General features: G+C 39.7%; 1 protein-coding gene across 4 annotated transcripts; it reads right to left on the bottom strand.

Annotated features, from left to right (window-relative positions):
- Window positions 1-449: 449 nt before the first annotated feature.
- nek10 (NIMA-related kinase 10) lies at window positions 450-17,289 on the bottom strand. 4 transcript variants are annotated; one of them, XM_010889919.4, is made up of 34 exons: window positions 16,818-17,289; window positions 16,616-16,676; window positions 16,403-16,536; window positions 16,216-16,311; window positions 16,048-16,132; window positions 15,470-15,511; window positions 15,303-15,381; window positions 15,141-15,208; window positions 14,823-14,902; window positions 14,640-14,726; window positions 10,661-10,885; window positions 9,234-9,373; window positions 8,541-8,602; window positions 8,355-8,432; window positions 7,916-7,980; window positions 7,727-7,829; window positions 7,356-7,484; window positions 6,526-6,663; window positions 6,332-6,377; window positions 6,125-6,246; window positions 5,766-5,868; window positions 5,499-5,574; window positions 5,265-5,394; window positions 4,790-4,860; window positions 4,462-4,657; window positions 4,275-4,374; window positions 4,122-4,193; window positions 3,951-3,999; window positions 3,748-3,785; window positions 3,497-3,597; window positions 3,279-3,389; window positions 3,025-3,130; window positions 1,231-1,283; window positions 450-1,087 (listed from the first exon to the last, which is right to left on the bottom strand). In XM_010889919.4, exons 1-34 carry the CDS (start codon window positions 16,856-16,858, stop codon window positions 1,004-1,006), a joined length of 3,171 nt encoding a protein of 1,056 aa, XP_010888221.4. In that variant the 5' UTR covers window positions 16,859-17,289; the 3' UTR covers window positions 450-1,003. The 4 variants fall into 4 exon arrangements, with proteins under 4 accessions (XP_010888221.4, XP_034144678.1, XP_034144679.1 ...); XM_034288787.1 differs by having other exon boundaries at window positions 7,356-7,481; XM_034288788.1 differs by lacking the exons at window positions 15,141-15,208; window positions 15,303-15,381; window positions 15,470-15,511; ... (3 more) ...; window positions 16,616-16,676; window positions 16,818-17,289 and having other exon boundaries at window positions 14,640-14,721; window positions 14,823-14,848.
- Window positions 17,290-17,443: the final 154 nt, after the last annotated feature.

The following is a 17,443-nucleotide window of genomic DNA, read 5'->3' as shown; positions in this document are numbered from 1 at the left end:
CCTGTGGCCTTTGCATATAATTATTCCAGTTTTCTATGGAAAAACCACTATGTTGGAAGGGGGAGATGCATGGAACAGACACAGCCATAGTTCAGGGCACTGAAGAGCATTTTATTAACAAAATAGCAGAGTGATAGTTCATTGCTGAGGATGGTGGTGAGCTGGTGTCATCTGGCAACATCACGTGTTGGTTCTGGTGCCACTCTTTTTCCTCTGCTACCAGAGCTGCTTTTCTGGAGCCAATTAGGCCTGATTGGAAGCTGGTGTGCCTCATCAAGGCTACTTGGCTGCATTTAAGGGCCCCATTTTGCAGCCCCAGGCCAGGCAGTTCTCTCTAGGGTGTTAGCCCAACACTGATACAGGAGATCAGTAGTTAGCAAATCCGTGCTACATTACAAAAGGGTCAAAATGTCCCAAAAATGTTACCTGTGAAAAGGGATTCTCCACAATAATAAATACATTTCTGTTGAGTTAAACATAAGTCAAAGCTTTAGCCTGAGACAGCAGTTTCAAAACCCATTAGTTACAATTCATAAAATGTGCAATACAATATTACCTGGAAATAGACCATGTGTTTGTGTTAAAGAAACGAGCAGCGATATCCTTATGCTGAGTGTAATAATGTAAAGTGCAGAAAAGCCTGACATTAATCGCCACAAAATCACACAAACATCACACAAGCACATTATCAGTGCATCATCTGTGCTTCAGCTGAGTGCTCAAAGTGAGAACTGAGTAGACATACAGTAAATGCTCAAAGGTCAAAGGCCACAAATAGTGTAAAATGCCTGACTGATTAATATACCATGTAATCCATACTCCGCCTTGGTATCTAATGCTTGAGCTTGTTTTGAAACACTCCCCCTACATGCAGACAGTGACATTGCTCTATGTCCTTTTCCAGGTTATCAACCTGTCTGAGAAATGTGATACTAGTCCTTTTCTGCCATGTGACTGGAAAACAGAAGCAGCCAAATAAGGACATCATTTATAAGGACAGAGGTCACTTGTTTGTCCCTGTTGTTCCCAGGTTACTCCTTACTGCATGGTAGTATCCATTTTCCTCAAGAACTTCCTCTATTAAGGCCTGAAGAGAAAGATCAGATAGCGTTTATAGTACTTAACCAGTTCTGTAGTTTTGGCCAGGGGAAGACATCCAAGTGTACAAAAATATGCAAACAATCGACTAATCTTTAAGTCAGGCTTTTATACCTTATCTCATAGACCAACCTGCATCTGCTCATAGCTGATTCCCTCCTTCAGATTCCCATTTTCTATATCACCTGTAGTGCAAAGTTGAGAAAGGTTGGGCATTGAAACACCTGGAAATAGTTATATCAACCCTCAAAGCCTGACAGAAAAGGAGAACACAATATTGATCATGTAGTTTTATGTTTTTATATAACATTCTGTCATGTATACAGGTGCTGGTCAAAAAATGTGAATGTCATCAAAAAGTTGATTTATTTCAGTAATTCCATTAAAAAAAGTGAAACTTGTGTAATGTATACATTCATTCCACACAGACTGATATATTTCAAGTGTTTATTTCTTTTAATTTTGATGATTATAACTGACAACTAATGAAAACCCCAAATTCAGTATCTCAGAAAATTAGAATATTGTGAAAAGGTTCAATATTGAAGACAACTGGTGCCACAGTCTAATCAGCTAATTAACCCAAAACACCTGCAAAGGCCTTTAAATGGTCTGTCAGTCTAGTTCTGTAGGCAACACAATCATGGGGAAGACTGCTGACTTGCCAGCTGTCCAAAAGACGACCATTGACACCTTGCACAAGGAGGGCAAGACACCAAAGGTCATAGCTAAAGAGGCTGGCTGTTCACAGAGATCTGTGTTCAAGCACATTAATAGAGAGGTGAAGGGAAGGAAAAGATGTGTTAGAAAAAAGTGTACAAGCAATAGGGATAACCGCACCCTGGAGAGGATTGTGAAACAAAACCCATTCAAAAATGTGGGGGAGATTCACAAAGAGTGGACTGGTGTCTCTGTAAAGCACTTTGTTACAACTGCTGTTGTAAAAAGGGCTTTATAAATACATTTGATTGATTGATTGACAGCTGGAGTCAGTGCTTCAAGAACCACCACGCACAGACGTATGCAAGACATGGGTTTCAGCTGTCGCAATCCTTGTGTCAAGCCACTCTTGAACAAGACACAGCGTCAGAAGCGTCTCGCCTGGGCTAAAGACAAAAAGGACTGGACTGCTGCTGAGTTATGTTCTCTGAGGAAAGTCAATTTTGCATTTCTTTGGAAATCAAGGTCCCAGAGTCTGGAGAAAGAGAGGAGAGGCACAGAATCCACGTTGCTTGAATCCAGTGTAAAGTTTTGGAGCACTTCATGCTTCCTGCTGCTGACCAACTTTATGGAGATGCAGATTTCATTTTCCAACAGGACTTGGCACCTGCACAAAGTGCCAAAGCTACCAGTACCTGGTTTAAGGACCATGGTATCCCTGTTCTTAATTCGCCAGCAAACTAGCCTGACCTTAACCCTATAGAAAATCTATGGGGTATTGTGAAGAGGAAGATGCAATACGCCAGACCCAACAATACAGAAGAGCTGAAGGCCACTATCAGAGCAACCTGGGCTCTCATAACACCTGAGCAGTGCCACAGACTGATCGACTCCATGCCACGCCGCATTGCTGCAGTAATTCAGGAAAAAGGAGCCCCAACTAAGTATTGAGTGCTGTACATGCTCATACTTTTCATGTTCATACTTTTCAGTTGGCCAACATTTCTAAAAATAATTTTTTTTGTATTGGTCTTAAGTAATATTCAAATTTTCTGAGATACTGAGTTTGGGATTTTCATTAGTTGTCAGTTATAATCATCACAATTAAAATAAAAAAAACATTTGAAATGTATCAGTCTGTGTGTAATGAATGAATATAATATACAAGTTTCACTTTTTGAATGGAATTACTGAAATAAATAAACTTTTTGATGATATTCAAATTTTATGACCAGCACCTGTACTGTACATACAGTATATGTGTACCTGGCCGATCGGCACCCAGAGGGTCTCCTCCAAACGGCTGGACCAGTGACCACCAGTCTGAGCTGGGAGATCCTAATTCCATTAGCTCTGGAGACCCCTGGAGCAGCTAGACTCAAAGACAGGCCACATTTAGTTACCGTAGTTAGCCAATGCTGAGACCAGGCTACAGCGCTAACGTTTGCCCTAGCACTGACTACACATCGTCTTCTCATTTATTTTCCTATGGCTGCTCAGAGGCAGAGAGGTGCACTAACCTTATTAAGCTCCACCTTTAGATTGTATGGACTGCTTCTGTAGTCGAACAGAAACTTTTTAAATCTCTCAATTGACCGCCTTTTGACACAGTGCTGAACGGCTGGGGGAAGCTAAAAATAACATGGTAATTCATGGTAAAACATTTGAAATAGTACTTATTGTAATTTGTTGATTTAACTCAGAATGAACATACAGCATGCATACAAGATAAATGTACCTGAGTGATGTATATAATTTTATGCAGCTGTACCAGGATTCTTTGGACAGGGTCATCAATCTGACGAACCTTCCTCTGAGAAACACAGATTCCTGCTGACACTATGAAATACAAACACGCACATATTATAAGGCAATATGAATAGATTTTTAACTTAATCAGACTCAAATCAGGAACAATAATATGTGATAATAAATAATATTAGAAACAAAATAAATATGTATGTATTTTCACGCAGTGTATATATTTACCTGGTCGAGTCTTGGGTTTCAGAATAGCAAAATCACCACTGAGGAATACAAAAATAAAGCAATTAATTCAAAATACAGGCCAAACATTGGCTATGCAACACAGTAGCTAGGCCCTGTTCAGAAACATACTGACATGAGTAGTTTAGAGCATCACGTGAAGGGTCACTTCAGGGTTTTGACACACACAGTACATACACACTTACCCATGTTGATTTGGTCCATCAGTCACAGAGCCACTGACACTGATCGGCCCTTTGACAAGTAATACAGACACACTGAATTAGAACAAACGGTAGCTCTATTGAATACCGCTCTGTGCCTTTTGAGGTATCTGAAGTCAGGTGACTATGCAACTAAATTCACTATGCACTCACCGGAGTCTTTATGGTCAGATGCCGTTGAGCTATTGGTATCTAAGACGTCTGTGTCTTCATCTGAGACATTATCTGTCAAAAACATATGATCAGCATAACAGCACATTTTTCCCAAGGAGACTAATAAGACAAAATACGGGAGTAAAGCTTTACCTGAAATAAGTGTTTGGTTTGAGCTGTGGCCTAAAGAGGAATGTGGTACTTTGGACTCGGTCGTTAAAGGAGATTTCACATGATCTTTTGGTAAAGAACCCTGCCAAAAGATATACCATAAAGTAAACGGTATCACTATGAAAGCCCAAATGGTTGTGTCTTTGACAGGAGTCACCAGTTAACACACCTGAGACACAGGCTCTGCCCTGCCCCGATGCCTCTCCAGGAAGTACTTCTGTGCTCGCTTCCTGTCTCGCTCTGCTCTCCTCTCCAAAGCATGCTGGGAGATGTACAAGCTGTCCATGAACCTCATTATGATGTCAGAGATCTTGGAGCTGACTTCCACAATGTCCGGACGCATGTCTGCGTCGGGAGTCAGACACCTGGAGGGCAGTGTAGGTCATCAGATAATGTAGCATCTTACCAAGCACCCTCTGCCGCTGAAACAACAGGAGCTCTGTGCTATTAGCATTGACATCTTTAAATGGAGCATAGATCAACGGAACTGATCTCACCACTGAATCATGTCTGTGACTCTGTCTGAGAAAAGGTCTTCAGCCACTGGTTCATAGACCGCCTCCACAATCTACCAACACAAACCACACAAGTCTCAGAGAGTTTAACGAGAGTAGGGAAACTATGGGTATGGTGTGTGTTTGTGCGTTAGCAATGCGTGGGATGACTCATTCAACCATTTATTTGAAATGTTACAATACATGCAACACGCTGAATAAGATCATGTTTGCGGACAGTGAGCAAGGTGTGCAGCAAAATTCCTCTGCAGGAAGGACACACAGAACTAAACAGATGGAGTTGCTTAGCTTAGTTCCTACATTTGTGGATCAGAGCCGGTCGTTGCCCTAAGATGTTCACCTAGTCAGGTGGTTGAGAAAGGGTTAGTAGCATTTGCAAGGGAGGAAAAACTGCAGAGCCCGGCATCGCTAGGTGTGTGTATATATCTGTCTGTGTAGGCGAGTGTGTCTGTTTTACCTTGGTGACGAGGGAGAGCATGTTGCCGCTATAGAATGGAGGTTTCAGTGTGGCCATCTGATACAGGATACATCCTACAGCCCACACATCAGCCTTTTCCCCATAGGGCTCACACTTCACTATCTCCGGACTAGGGATGTCACACAGATGCACACATGAAAAGGGGATATTGGGAGAACCTACTTCATAATCAGTAACTGAAACTCTGCCTTGAATAATACAAAGGAAACTCACCAGGAATATAATATGGTCCCAACCACTGACGTTAGCTTGCTGCTCTCCTGTTTCTGTTTAGCCAGCCCAAAGTCAGCTGACATGGGTTTGGGTCACAAGTTACCATAGACAAATATTTCTCTGATATTTACACCAGAAACTAAAGTGTTAGTAAAATATTTAAGTAAATAACATGATTGTGGTTTGTTTGATGAATTGTTATCGTTCACATTTTTAGGGCCTCTACTTTCATTAAGAGATAATATGAGCACAACAGTGCTGACTGACTGATAGTAACTTTGTCCCTCTCTCCCAGAATGATGTTATTAGGAGTGAGGTCCCGATGCACGATCCTCTTCTCCTTGTGCAGGTACCTTAGAGCCAGGCACATCTGAGGAAATTCATTGTAAGAAGAAAAAAAAAATATATATATATACACAATTGATTGGTTGATCAGTTCACTAATTCATAGTAGCTATTCAAGAGAGTTCCCAGTTAAATTACCTCTCTCAATACTGCAATGTAATGTAGGCCAGATCTCCCTCTCACACATTTCTTTCATAGGGACTCAGTACTTTAACTTTCATTTATAGAATTAAGTATACATCAGTTCATGATTTTCCATAACAAGGCCTATAGTTTGTTACCTGGATGAATATGTTCCAAAGTCTGTCCTCTGTGAACTGCTGCTCCTTCTCTTTTAGAGAGTTGAAATGGTCCGCCAGGGGTACTCCTTCTATTAACTCCATGACAATGTATAGCCTGTCGTCTAAAATAGCATTACCCATTTATACAGTTGATATGAACATAATATCTTACTTTTACTAAAGTAATTGTGTACATCTGATACTTACTTTCCAAGAATGTCTTGTAATATTTCACAACATTTGGATGGGTCATCTTTAGGAAACAGATCAAAAGTATGTGTGCATCATTAAAAAAAATGTCACTGGTATTTTTTGGTAGGACTAATACAAGAGAGTACAACATCAAAAAACAAAAGCTACATGAAAGACATTCAATGATCTGATAGTAAATCAAAACTAACCTGTTCTTTAATGATGGTCAGCTCTGACACTATCTTCTCCACATTGCTGTCTCTGGACTTCTTGTCTTTGCCAAAGACTGGATTGTGAAGAGTTACCTCCTTCAAAGCCAGAAGGTTCTGTCCCCTCTGTTTCCTCACCTCCAAGTACAAACGCACACAACCAAAACCATTCAGACAGAAAATATAGCATAAAGAATGTTAATAACATGTAGGGTGTTGTTTAGGTTCTGCAATTCAGTCATATCCACTTCATAATTAAGGCTCTGCTTCATCACAGCAACTTCCAGTGGACTCAGACAGTTGCTGCTGAGACGTGTCATCTAAAGCATATTCAACGCTGGCACTTATCACGCTGCTTTCTCATCCAGGAATCCTTATGCGCCGGAAGGAACGCACTCTCTGGCCTCCTACCACCATTGAGCTCAAAGGCTCCTAAGCTACCACAAGGAGCCGCTACAGTGTGATGATGCAAGGCCACCATAATCAATAACCAACCACCCACACCTTGAAAGGTACTGGCCAACTGCACTGCCCCCTGCAGGACCCCTGGGCTAGTTCGCAAGCAATGGTATGTTTTAGAGTAAATACCACTTACATTTCTTTTGGCCCTATAATCACTACATAATCATTTAGAGTTTTTTAGTTCTTAAGTTTGTTATTCAAACTTGAACCTGTTCCTGAAGCTAAATTCTAGCAATTAACATACCGAGTCATGTTTAAAATCTGAGCAAAAAATGTATACTTCACAACCACATTGTAATGGTGGTCATTTGATTATTTTTACAGACAAACCATAGTTGAAGCTGATTAATGGCTAAGTAAGGCTATACCTTGAACACACTGCCAAAGGCCCCAGTGCCCAAATGGTCCAATATAGAGTAGCCATTGATCACTCTTAGAGGAGGGCGGTTCTGATCAACAGCCTGAATGCTCTCCCTTAACCTGTCCATTTCCTCCTGCTGAAGGCAAAACAATACACACCAGTAAACAACCTGCACAGAGTTGTAGTAATGATTGCATACTATAGGAACTAAAAACAGTAACTGAATCAATATTATACCTATTCTGCATGGGGTTAAAGTTTCCTAACATTTACTAACATCCAAAAGTATCAAACAGGCACTTGATTGTGAGGGTACTTGAATATGCAGCTAGCTAGTATGTTATAGATAATTTTAAAAAAGGTGTTCAATCTTCTCACAGTGTAAAGAGAAACTTTTGCTTGCAATGCTTCGTAGGCAGTGATGTCTCGCATGTAATGTCCGACATCAATAAACATCTCAAATAAATCTGTAGGAAATAGTCTGAAACCAAAAATAATAAAATAAATAGAATTCCATGTTTTTTTACACTGAGTAAAAATAACTAATGATCCTTAAAAAACCCTCACCTTTTAAACAAATGCCGGTTTCGTTCCATGCTGAAGAGGAAACGGAGAGTCCGAAATGCATAGCACTGTCAACATCAATAAACATTACAAAAACTGTTGCAATATGAAAACACACATGATATGACAATGGCAACATCATGTAATATATAATAATACAATTACATGTATTTAGCATCTTATATTGAACAACATGTACAGCGCTGGTCCTACTGTGTATGTACTGTATATGAGTTGAAATTAAAGATCTGAGTCATGTTCCATATGCAAAAAGCATGTTTTTCTCATGTGTAATCTATAGATTAAGGCCTTCACAATTTATACACATTGACTGGTTTTACTTATATGAACTGAAGCTCAGTAAAATCTTTGTAATTGTTGTATGTTGGGTTCATATTTTTTTCTTCAGTGTATAATATCATCATGTGGATATATGGAATACCTGTAGGGATGTTGCTTTTGGTCCACTGTAAGAGCTTGGTGGCAGAATCAATTTTGCTATGACATAGACCCCATTCTCCTGATAAAACAAGGGTTTACATGCATGTCATTTCTACCAAGAACCATTGAATAATATAACGTAACGGCAGATTAAAGTCTTTGTTTCTGTCCAGGTAGGTCCTCTCACCTGAACCACGTGAAGCGCAGTGGTATCATCCAGAACAAGCTCAGTCAGAGCCGCACAGCATGCTAGAAGACAGAAAGAGACTGACATGAACACAAGAAGATTGTCTTGGATACAAGTTAATGTTCCCTTCTGACTGTAAAGACATGGTGTTGTCCACATCCAGCTCATGTTCCTACCTGACTGTAAAGACATGGTGTTGTCCACATCCAGCTCATGTTTCTACCTGACTGTAAAGACATGGTGTTGTCCACATCCAGCTCATGTTTCTACCTGACTGTAAAGACATGGTGTTGTCCACATCCAGCTCATGTTCCTACCTGACTGTAAAGACATGGTGTTGTCCACATCCAGCTCATGTTCCTACCTGACTGTAAAGACATGGTGTTGTCCACATCCAGCTCATGTTCCTACCTGACTGTAAAGACATGGTGTTGTCCACATCCAGCTCATGTTCCTACCTGACTGTAAAGACATGGTGTTGTCCACATCCAGCTCATGTTCCTACCTGACTGTAAAGACATGATGTTCTCCACATCCAGCTCATGTTCCTACCTGACTGTAAAGACATGATGTTCTCCACATCCAGCTCATGTTCCTACCTGACTGTAAAGACATGATGTTCTCCACATCCAGCTCATGTTCCTACCTGACTGTAAGGACATGGTGTTGTCCACATCCAGCTCATGTTCCTACCTGACTGTAAGGACATGATGTTCTCCACATCCTCAGGTGGATTAAGGTCCTCACTTATATGCCATCTCCGGATTCGTCCTGCCACATTGGCACTCGAGAGGGCCTCAGTAGAAAAACGGTCCGAAACATGCACCTTCTCACTGGAATGGACAAGGTACAGAATATCAGCGAACATTAAGACTATGTTTATTCTCTTATAGTGGCAGTCTACGTAGTGGTCCCCAACCTAGTGGTCCCCAACCTAGTGGTCCCCAACCTAGTGGTCCCCAACCTAGTGGTCCCCAACCTGTCTTTAACCATGGCACAGCTTGATGTGATAAACTAATCTGGAGCATACCTATGCATTAATTCACTGATAAAGTATCTCTTCTGATCCACTAACAAATTATTTTTGTTTGGATAGGTGTTTCTGTTGATTCACATGTTTTTTTCATGTGTAATCAATAGATTAGGTCCTTAACAATTTCTTATATTGACTGTTTTACTTATTTGAGCTGTAGCTCAGTAAAATTGTTGTAATTATATAGTCCCATGACTCTGCACCAGAAAATAAATCTAATTTAGTCGTTTCAACAAGTATTTGACTCACTAAACTCTTCATTAATCATTACACTAAAGCAGGGGTTTATCAACCTTTTTTCTCCAGGGCCACTTTTTCCTGTTTGGGTAGGAATTTAAAGTTGGACACTAAATAATCCAAACCTGTTTCCAAAAAGGTTGGGATGCTGCATAAAATGCAAATAAAAACAGAATGCAATGATGTGCAAATAATTTATCCCTATATTCAATTTAAAATAGGACAAAGAAAACATATCAATTGTTGAACCAGAGAAATATTCTTGTTTTTGGAAAAATATATGCCCATTATGAATTTGATGCCATCAAGATGTTTCAAAAAAGTTGGGTCAAATTCAAAGTGGGCATATATTTTTCAAGGAATAATAACAATTTTCAGTTTCAACATTTGATATGTTGTCTTTGTACTATTTTTTATTTATTGAATACAGGGTTTAAATGATTTTTACATATTTGCATTCTGTTTTGACCTTTATTAGAAACTGGGTTGTTATAATAATAATACAAATAATTCCCACAAATGAAGTTCTGCATCCAAATATGTTTTGTTACGATCATTTATATGAAACATCAATTATATAATTTTTAACAGAAAGAGATCATTTAAAACAACAGTCACACATTTAAGGAAATCACTTTTAAAGAAAATTATAATTTCTTTGAATCTTTGACAAACTCATATAAACGAACCAAAAATATTCCCAGTCACATCAGTGTGGCTTCTTTAAAAAAGTGCAAAAGGCCTTACCCATGGTATTGTGCTATAGTATATTTGTCCCACTAAACTCTGGCATAGTCTACACTCTCCTCCTCTATAATGCCTCCTTAGTCTGTCCCCAGTAGCATCTCACCTGCTGAGGATGTGGAGGAGCTGCTGCACTCCTCCCCACATGCGTATCTCAGTGCTGGCTTCTGCCTCCTCACACAGCTGGACCAGGACCCACACTATGCTCCACAGCAACTTGAGATGCTCTTCGTGAAGCAGGCTGAGCAGCACCGGCAGGCCCCCGCACTCTCTAATCTGTTCCCGCACCTGCCGGACCGGGCACAGCAGCCGCAACAACTCCGCAGCCATTCTTTAAAGATTCAACAAATGGACTCACTCTTAAATGAGTTCAAAGAATTAAAACCTTCACTCATTCTTAAATGCATTGAAAGAGTTAAAACCTTCACTCATTCTTAAATGCATTGAAAGGGTTAAAACATGAACTCATTCTAAAATGAGTTTAAAGAGTTAAAACATGGACTCATTCTTAAATAAGTAGAAACAGTTAACACATGCACTTGTTCTTGAATTAGTTCAAATAATTAGCATGTGGTGTCGTTCATATACAGTGGGGAGAACAAGTATATGATACACTGCTGATTTTGCAGGTTTGCCTACTTACAAAGCATGTAGAGGTCTTCAACTGTGAGAGACGGAATCTAAAACAAAAATCCAGAAAATCACATTGTATGATTTTTAAATAATTAATTTGCATTTTATTGCATGACGTAAGTATTTGATCACCTACCAACCAGAAAGAATTCCGGGTCTCAAAGACCTGTTAGTTTTCCTTTAAGAAGTCCTCCTGTTCTCCACTCATTACCTGTATTAACTGCACCTGTTTGAACTCGTTACCTGTATAAAAGACACCTGTCCACACACTCAATCAAACAGACTCCAACCTCTCCACAATGGCCAAGACCAGAGAGCTGTGTAAGGACATCAGGGATAAAATTGTAGACCTGAACAAGGTTGGGATGGGCTACAGGACAATAGGCTAGCAGCTTGGTGAGAAGGCAACAACTGTTGGCGCAATTATTAGAAAATGGAAGAAGTTCAAGATGACGGTAAATCTCCCTCCATCTGGGGCTCCCTGCAAGATCTCACCTTATGGGGCATCAATGATCATGAGGAAGGTGAGAGATCAGCCCAGAACTACACGGCAGGACCTGGTCAATGACCTGAAGAGAGCTGGGACCACAGTCTCAAAGAAAACCATTAGTAACACACTACACCATCATGGATTAAAATCCTGTAGCGCACGCAAGGTCCCCCTGCTCAAGCCAGCGAATGTCCAGGCCCGTCTGAAATTTGCCAATGACCATCTGGATGATCCAGAGGAGGAATGGGAGAAGGTAAAGTGGTCTTATGAGACAAAAATAGAGCTTTTTGGTCTAAACACCACTTGCCATGCTTGGAGGAAGAAGAAGGATGAGTACAACCCCAAGAACACCATCCCAACCGTGAAGCATGGAGGTGGAAGCATCATTCTTTGGGGATGCTTTTCTGCAAAGGGGACAGGACGACAACACCGTATTGAGGGGAGGATGGATGGGGCCATGTATCGTGAGATCTTGGCCAACAACCTCCTTCCCTCAGTAAGAGCATTGAAGATGGGTCGTGGCTGGGTCTTCCAGCATGACAACGACCCGAAACACACAGCCAGGGCAACTAAGGAGTGGATCCGTAAGAAGTATCTCAAGGTCCTGGAGTGGCCTAGCTAGTCTCCAGACCTGAACCCAATAGAAAATCTATGGAGGGAGCTGAAAGTCCATATTGCCCAGCGACAGCCCCGAAACCTGAAGGATCTGGAGAAGGTCTGTACGGAGGAGTGGGCCAAAATCCCTGCTGCAGTGTGTGCAAACCTGGTCAAGAACTACAGGAAATGTATGATCTCTGTAATTGCTGTACTAATTAAGTTCTGCTTTTCGGATGTATCAAATACTTACGTCATGCAATAAAATGCAAATTAATTACTTAAAAATCATACAATGTGATTTTCTGGATTTTTGATAATAAATTACAGACTTCTACATGCTTTGTAAGTGGGAAAACCTACAAAATTGGCAGTGTATCAAATACCTGTTCTGTATATATGTGTTACAAAAAGCACATCTATGTTGGTACATCTCAGTCCTATTTATGTACCTGATTTATATAGTCAGGCAAACCATTCTCTACTTCTGTACAACCTCAGTACAGCATTTCCCATTGTTAGTCATTAATCATGGGAAAACATCCAAGCAACAATTATGCATACAAACTATTTAATCTCAAGCACTTTTATGTGGATATGCCTTTACATTTTTAATGATGTTGTTTTTTTAGATCAGATGTTGTTCATATAAAATGTAGCATGCCAACCTGGGTTTAGTGTAAATCAAAGTACAAACTGGTGCAACTCAAAACATTTCAATATAATGGAAAAGTATGTTTTTTTCCATAATTCAAATAGAAAAGTGACACCATCATATATTCTAGATTAATTACACATAAAGTTAAACATTTCAAACCTTTTATGTTTCAATCTTCAGGATTGTTGCTTATAGCTCATGGAAATCAAATATCCAGTATCTCAAAATATTAGAACAAAACATTTACAATCCAGAAATGTCAACCTGAAAAGAGCTCTAATCAGCTAATTAACTCACTCAGCCTTCAATCTCTCAGTCTGATTCAGTACACACAACCACAATCATGGGGAAGACTGCTGACTTGACAGTTGTACCGAAGACACTCATTGACACACCACGAGGAGGGAAAGCCACAGAAGGTCATTGCCGAAAGGGCTGGCAACAGGGATTATCGCAGCCTTGAGAGGATTGTGAAGCAACGCTAATTCAAGAACTTGGGGGAGCTTCACAAAGAGTGGACTGAGGCTGGAGTCAGTGCATCAAGAGCCAGCACGCACAGACGTGTCCAGGAAATGGGCTACAAGTGTTGCATTCCTAGTGTCAAGCCACTCCTGAACCAGAGACAATGTCAGAAGCGTCTCACCTGGGTAAAGTAGAACTCTTCAGATGAAAGTACATTTTGCATTTCCTTTGGAAACCAAGGTCCCAGAGTCTGGAAGAAGAGTGGAGAGGCACAGAATCCAAGTTGCTTGAAGTCCTGTGTGAAGTTTCCACAGTCAGTGATGATTTGGGGTGCCATGTCATCTGCTGGTGTTGGTCCACTATGTTTTACCAAGTCCAGAGTCAATGCAGCCATCAGGAGATTTTAGAGCACCTCATGCTCTGCTGACAAGCTTTATGGAGATGCTTTTCCAGCAGGACTTGACACTTGCCCACAGTGCCAAAACAACTGGTAACTGGTTTGCTGCCCATGGTATACTGTAACTGTGTTTGATTGGCCAGCCGACTCGCCTGACCTGAGCCCCACAGAGGATCTATGGGGTATTGTCAAGAGGAAAATGAGATACACCAGACCCAACAACACAGACGAACTGAAGGCCACTATCAAAGATACCTGGGCTTCCAACACCTCAGCAGTGCCACAAGCTGATTGCCTCCATGCCCCGCCTCATTGATGAAGTAATCCGTTCAAAAGGAGCCCTGACCAAGTATTGAGGTGCTATGGTTGAAATGTTTCACTTTATGTGTAATGAATCTAGAATATATGAAGGTGTCACTTATTGATATGAATTATGGAAATAAATTTACTTTTCCACTATACTAATTTTTTGAGATGCACCTGTATATTGCCCAGTGCCCATGCTGTTGGGTTTTGGCCACATGGGACAAAAATGTGACCACTTTCCAAGCATCCTTACATCTCATAATATTTTTTTTTGCCTTAAATTAACATTATACTGTACTATCATATTTCATTCTGCATTGTGGAATACTACCACAATGTGAACTTGCAGACATTGTATGAGCTTTGATTTAACTTTATTAAAGTGGTACCTAACATTGTCACTAGGAGTAGTGCAGTGATTGTGCTTAAAATCTTGAGAAACGTTTTAAAATGTTTGATCCTTAGAATCGCTGTTATTATTATTATTTACCAGCTGCTTTGTTCAAAAATAAACAAACAGACTGTAACTGAATAAGGCTACATACCTTTTGGATAGTATGTCATACTCTTGTAGTATTACAAGAAGGTTATCCACAACTGACAACTCTCCGATCTTCTCCTTGCATTCTGAGCTACGGGATAGATCAGAACAGTTGTAATGAAGTAGTAGTTACAGGTTACATGTTCAGCATGTAAAACGTCTAAAACTCCATCTATAAGAGCATTACCTCTCAGCCAATGAGGTGAGTGCGAGGAGGGCGCCCAGTAACACACTACTGTCACGTGCTGATAGGAGCGTCACAAGAGTCTAAACATGAGCATGACATACAAACACTCATTAGCAACAACCACTTCTAAGTATGACACCTTAATATACAGTACATACACTCATTAGCTGCTCACTACTTCTCAGTCACACAGAATTACACAGAAGTAAAATGGTGATCAGACACTGGGGAAAAAGAAAAGTAAAATAAGTTTGGATCTTCTTTAACACAATTGTACAACATATTAAATAAAGCAGGGCAATTTGAACAATAGTTTACCTTATGAGCACCACTCCCAATAACCCACTGCCTTTGCTCCTCCACCACAGACATTTTCTGAAACATGTCTATTTAGGAATGAAGAAAAAACGAATGATAAGGAAGAAAAGTGCAGGAAATATACGTTGCTCTGTATTTTTTATTTGATTAACTATGACTTACATGCCATAGTAATCAACTTCTCTATGGCAAATGTATGGTCTCCACATTCCAGATGACTGCTGCAAACCAACTCCATGTACTGAAGAGAGACAGAGAGGATAATAATGTCAGCTATGAAAAGTGACTCAGGGTTGTCAGACTAGAATGTTTTTGAAATAAGTATTTACCTTTGCAAGAAGAACAACACCTTGGAGTTGATGAAAAACTCTCTGAAAACAAAAGAGCATTAAATGGGATAAAAAAGTATAAGTTATTAAATTATAAGGTAATCAGATAATAGATTTCAGAACATTGCAGTACCCTGCTTGTTAAGTCTAAAGGGGTATGTCATATCTATCTTACAACTTCAGTGCCCTCCAGAATTGTTGGCGCCCTATGCAAAAAAGGCTGTCAAAAAATGTAACTGTGTATATTATTTTATGTTGGTCTTACCTTCAATGTGAATATAATCTTTAAATGAGGTGTTAAAGGTGTTATCTTAGCAAAGAGATGTTGCACAAAGAACTAAATGGGGACCCAATAATTGTGGCACGCATATTTTTTATAAAAGGATAATTTCTTAAAAATGATTGTTTTCTGTAAATAATGTTCACTTAATTAAAGGTTAGTCATATGATCTTTTGAGTGTTAGATCAAGCTAATAATAAGCAATGACATTTCTTTCACAAGCTTTTTTTACATTTACTTAGGGTTCCAATAATTCTGGAGGGCACTGCACAACAACTTTGTCTGTGATTAGTTTTACCTGATAATGTTGTTCTCTTATGAGCAATCGTAGACAAATGAGCACTCTAAGAACTGATTCAGGTGGTGCATGGTCGACCCAGTCGCTACAAAGGAAGTACACAAAACTGAGAAACATTCAAGATCTTTAATGACATGCACACCTGCACAGAACCATATAAGGCTTTACCTGCACAGTCTGTTCTTGACCAAAGATGCAAGGATTTTCAAAAATAGCTTATGTTGAGGATGACTGCTGAAACAACGTTGATTTCTGTATGTTGTACTGTTAAAAGAAAGACCAACACCAAAGAAAAATGAAATAATTTGAACTATCATATTTTAAGGAATCCAAAATAATGTATTTAGTGACACACCTGAATTTCTCAAGCTCCAGATCTTCAGAAGTTGTGTGAATTTGACTATTTGTGCTTGGATCGTTTTGCTGGAGAGTGGTCTTGGATCTTGCTCTGCTATTGCACACCTTAGATGACTGACTCAATGCTGCCACCTGGAATGTCATGCAAACAAACCTCATATCATACAGTACAACACAACATGGGCATTTATATAAACTAACATTGCCTTACCTGGTGTTTGTAAGCATTATTCGCAAGCAGGATCAGAAGCTTCCCTAGATCATGTGATTCCCTGAAAACGTTTACATCCTCAAGCTTTTAATTTCAGTCAAAACAAAATACCGTGTGTGCACAGAAATGTCCAGCTACTGTAAACTTTTAAAGGTGCAGCATCTAAATCCAAAGAAACTGAAATTACTTCAAAATAACTTACTTGTTTCCTGGTCCCTTTGACTTCTGAATTTGTTTGGGCATGATAGAAAACTCCCGGATGCTTGCATCTGAGGTTCAACTTCAGATAATTGGGACTATATAAAATTAGTTGAATATTGTGTCATCGGTACATCGTAGCTGCTCTCACTATACAAATAAACATATGCTCTTCGGTTTTACAAACACAGGCGCAGCGTTAGTAAAATGATGAAAAATGAGCAGGTGCGAGAGTTATCCATGATGCAGCGATCCACAGCACGAAATAAGAAACATGAGACATTGCATCGGTTCCTTCCCCTCCTTCACGAAACAAATACAAAACACACGCGTTTATTTTTATGTTTTAGTTTAATGTTTTTCTCAAACAAAAAAGTATTGTGGTTTATTCATGGCCACATTATTATAAGAAAGTATGTGACCAAATTGGAAAAGGTTATACTGAAACTTGATTATATTTTTAAACAATAGGACGGGGCAACGTTACTGTGTGGTGGTTTCTATGGCTACAACAGACTTTTTACATTCCGTCACTAGATTATTAACATTAGACTGTTTGATGTATTAGTTTCACCAACTGTTTAATTAAACACATTAAATAATCCATAAATACATTAAATAAACAATTGA

The sequence above is a fragment of the Esox lucius genome, chromosome 20 (assembly GCF_011004845.1).
Source record: "Esox lucius isolate fEsoLuc1 chromosome 20, fEsoLuc1.pri, whole genome shotgun sequence".
Classification (NCBI taxonomy): Eukaryota; Metazoa; Chordata; class Actinopteri; order Esociformes; family Esocidae; genus Esox; species Esox lucius.
This window is presented reverse-complemented; position numbering and strand designations above follow the sequence as displayed.

Excerpts from the sequence above, each read along its gene's own strand:
- nek10 (XM_010889919.4), bottom strand. The coding sequence starts at position 16,858 with ATGCCCAAACAAATTCAGAAGTCAAAGGGACCAGGAAACAA. Across the intron at positions 3,786-3,950 it reads GATGGACCAAATCAACATGG|TGGTGATTTTGCTATTCTGA; the intron begins GTAAGTGTGTAT and ends TGTATTCCTCAG. Across the intron at positions 1,284-3,024 it reads TCTGGGTGCCGATCGGCCAG|GTGATATAGAAAATGGGAAT; the intron begins GTACACATATAC and ends TTTGCACTACAG.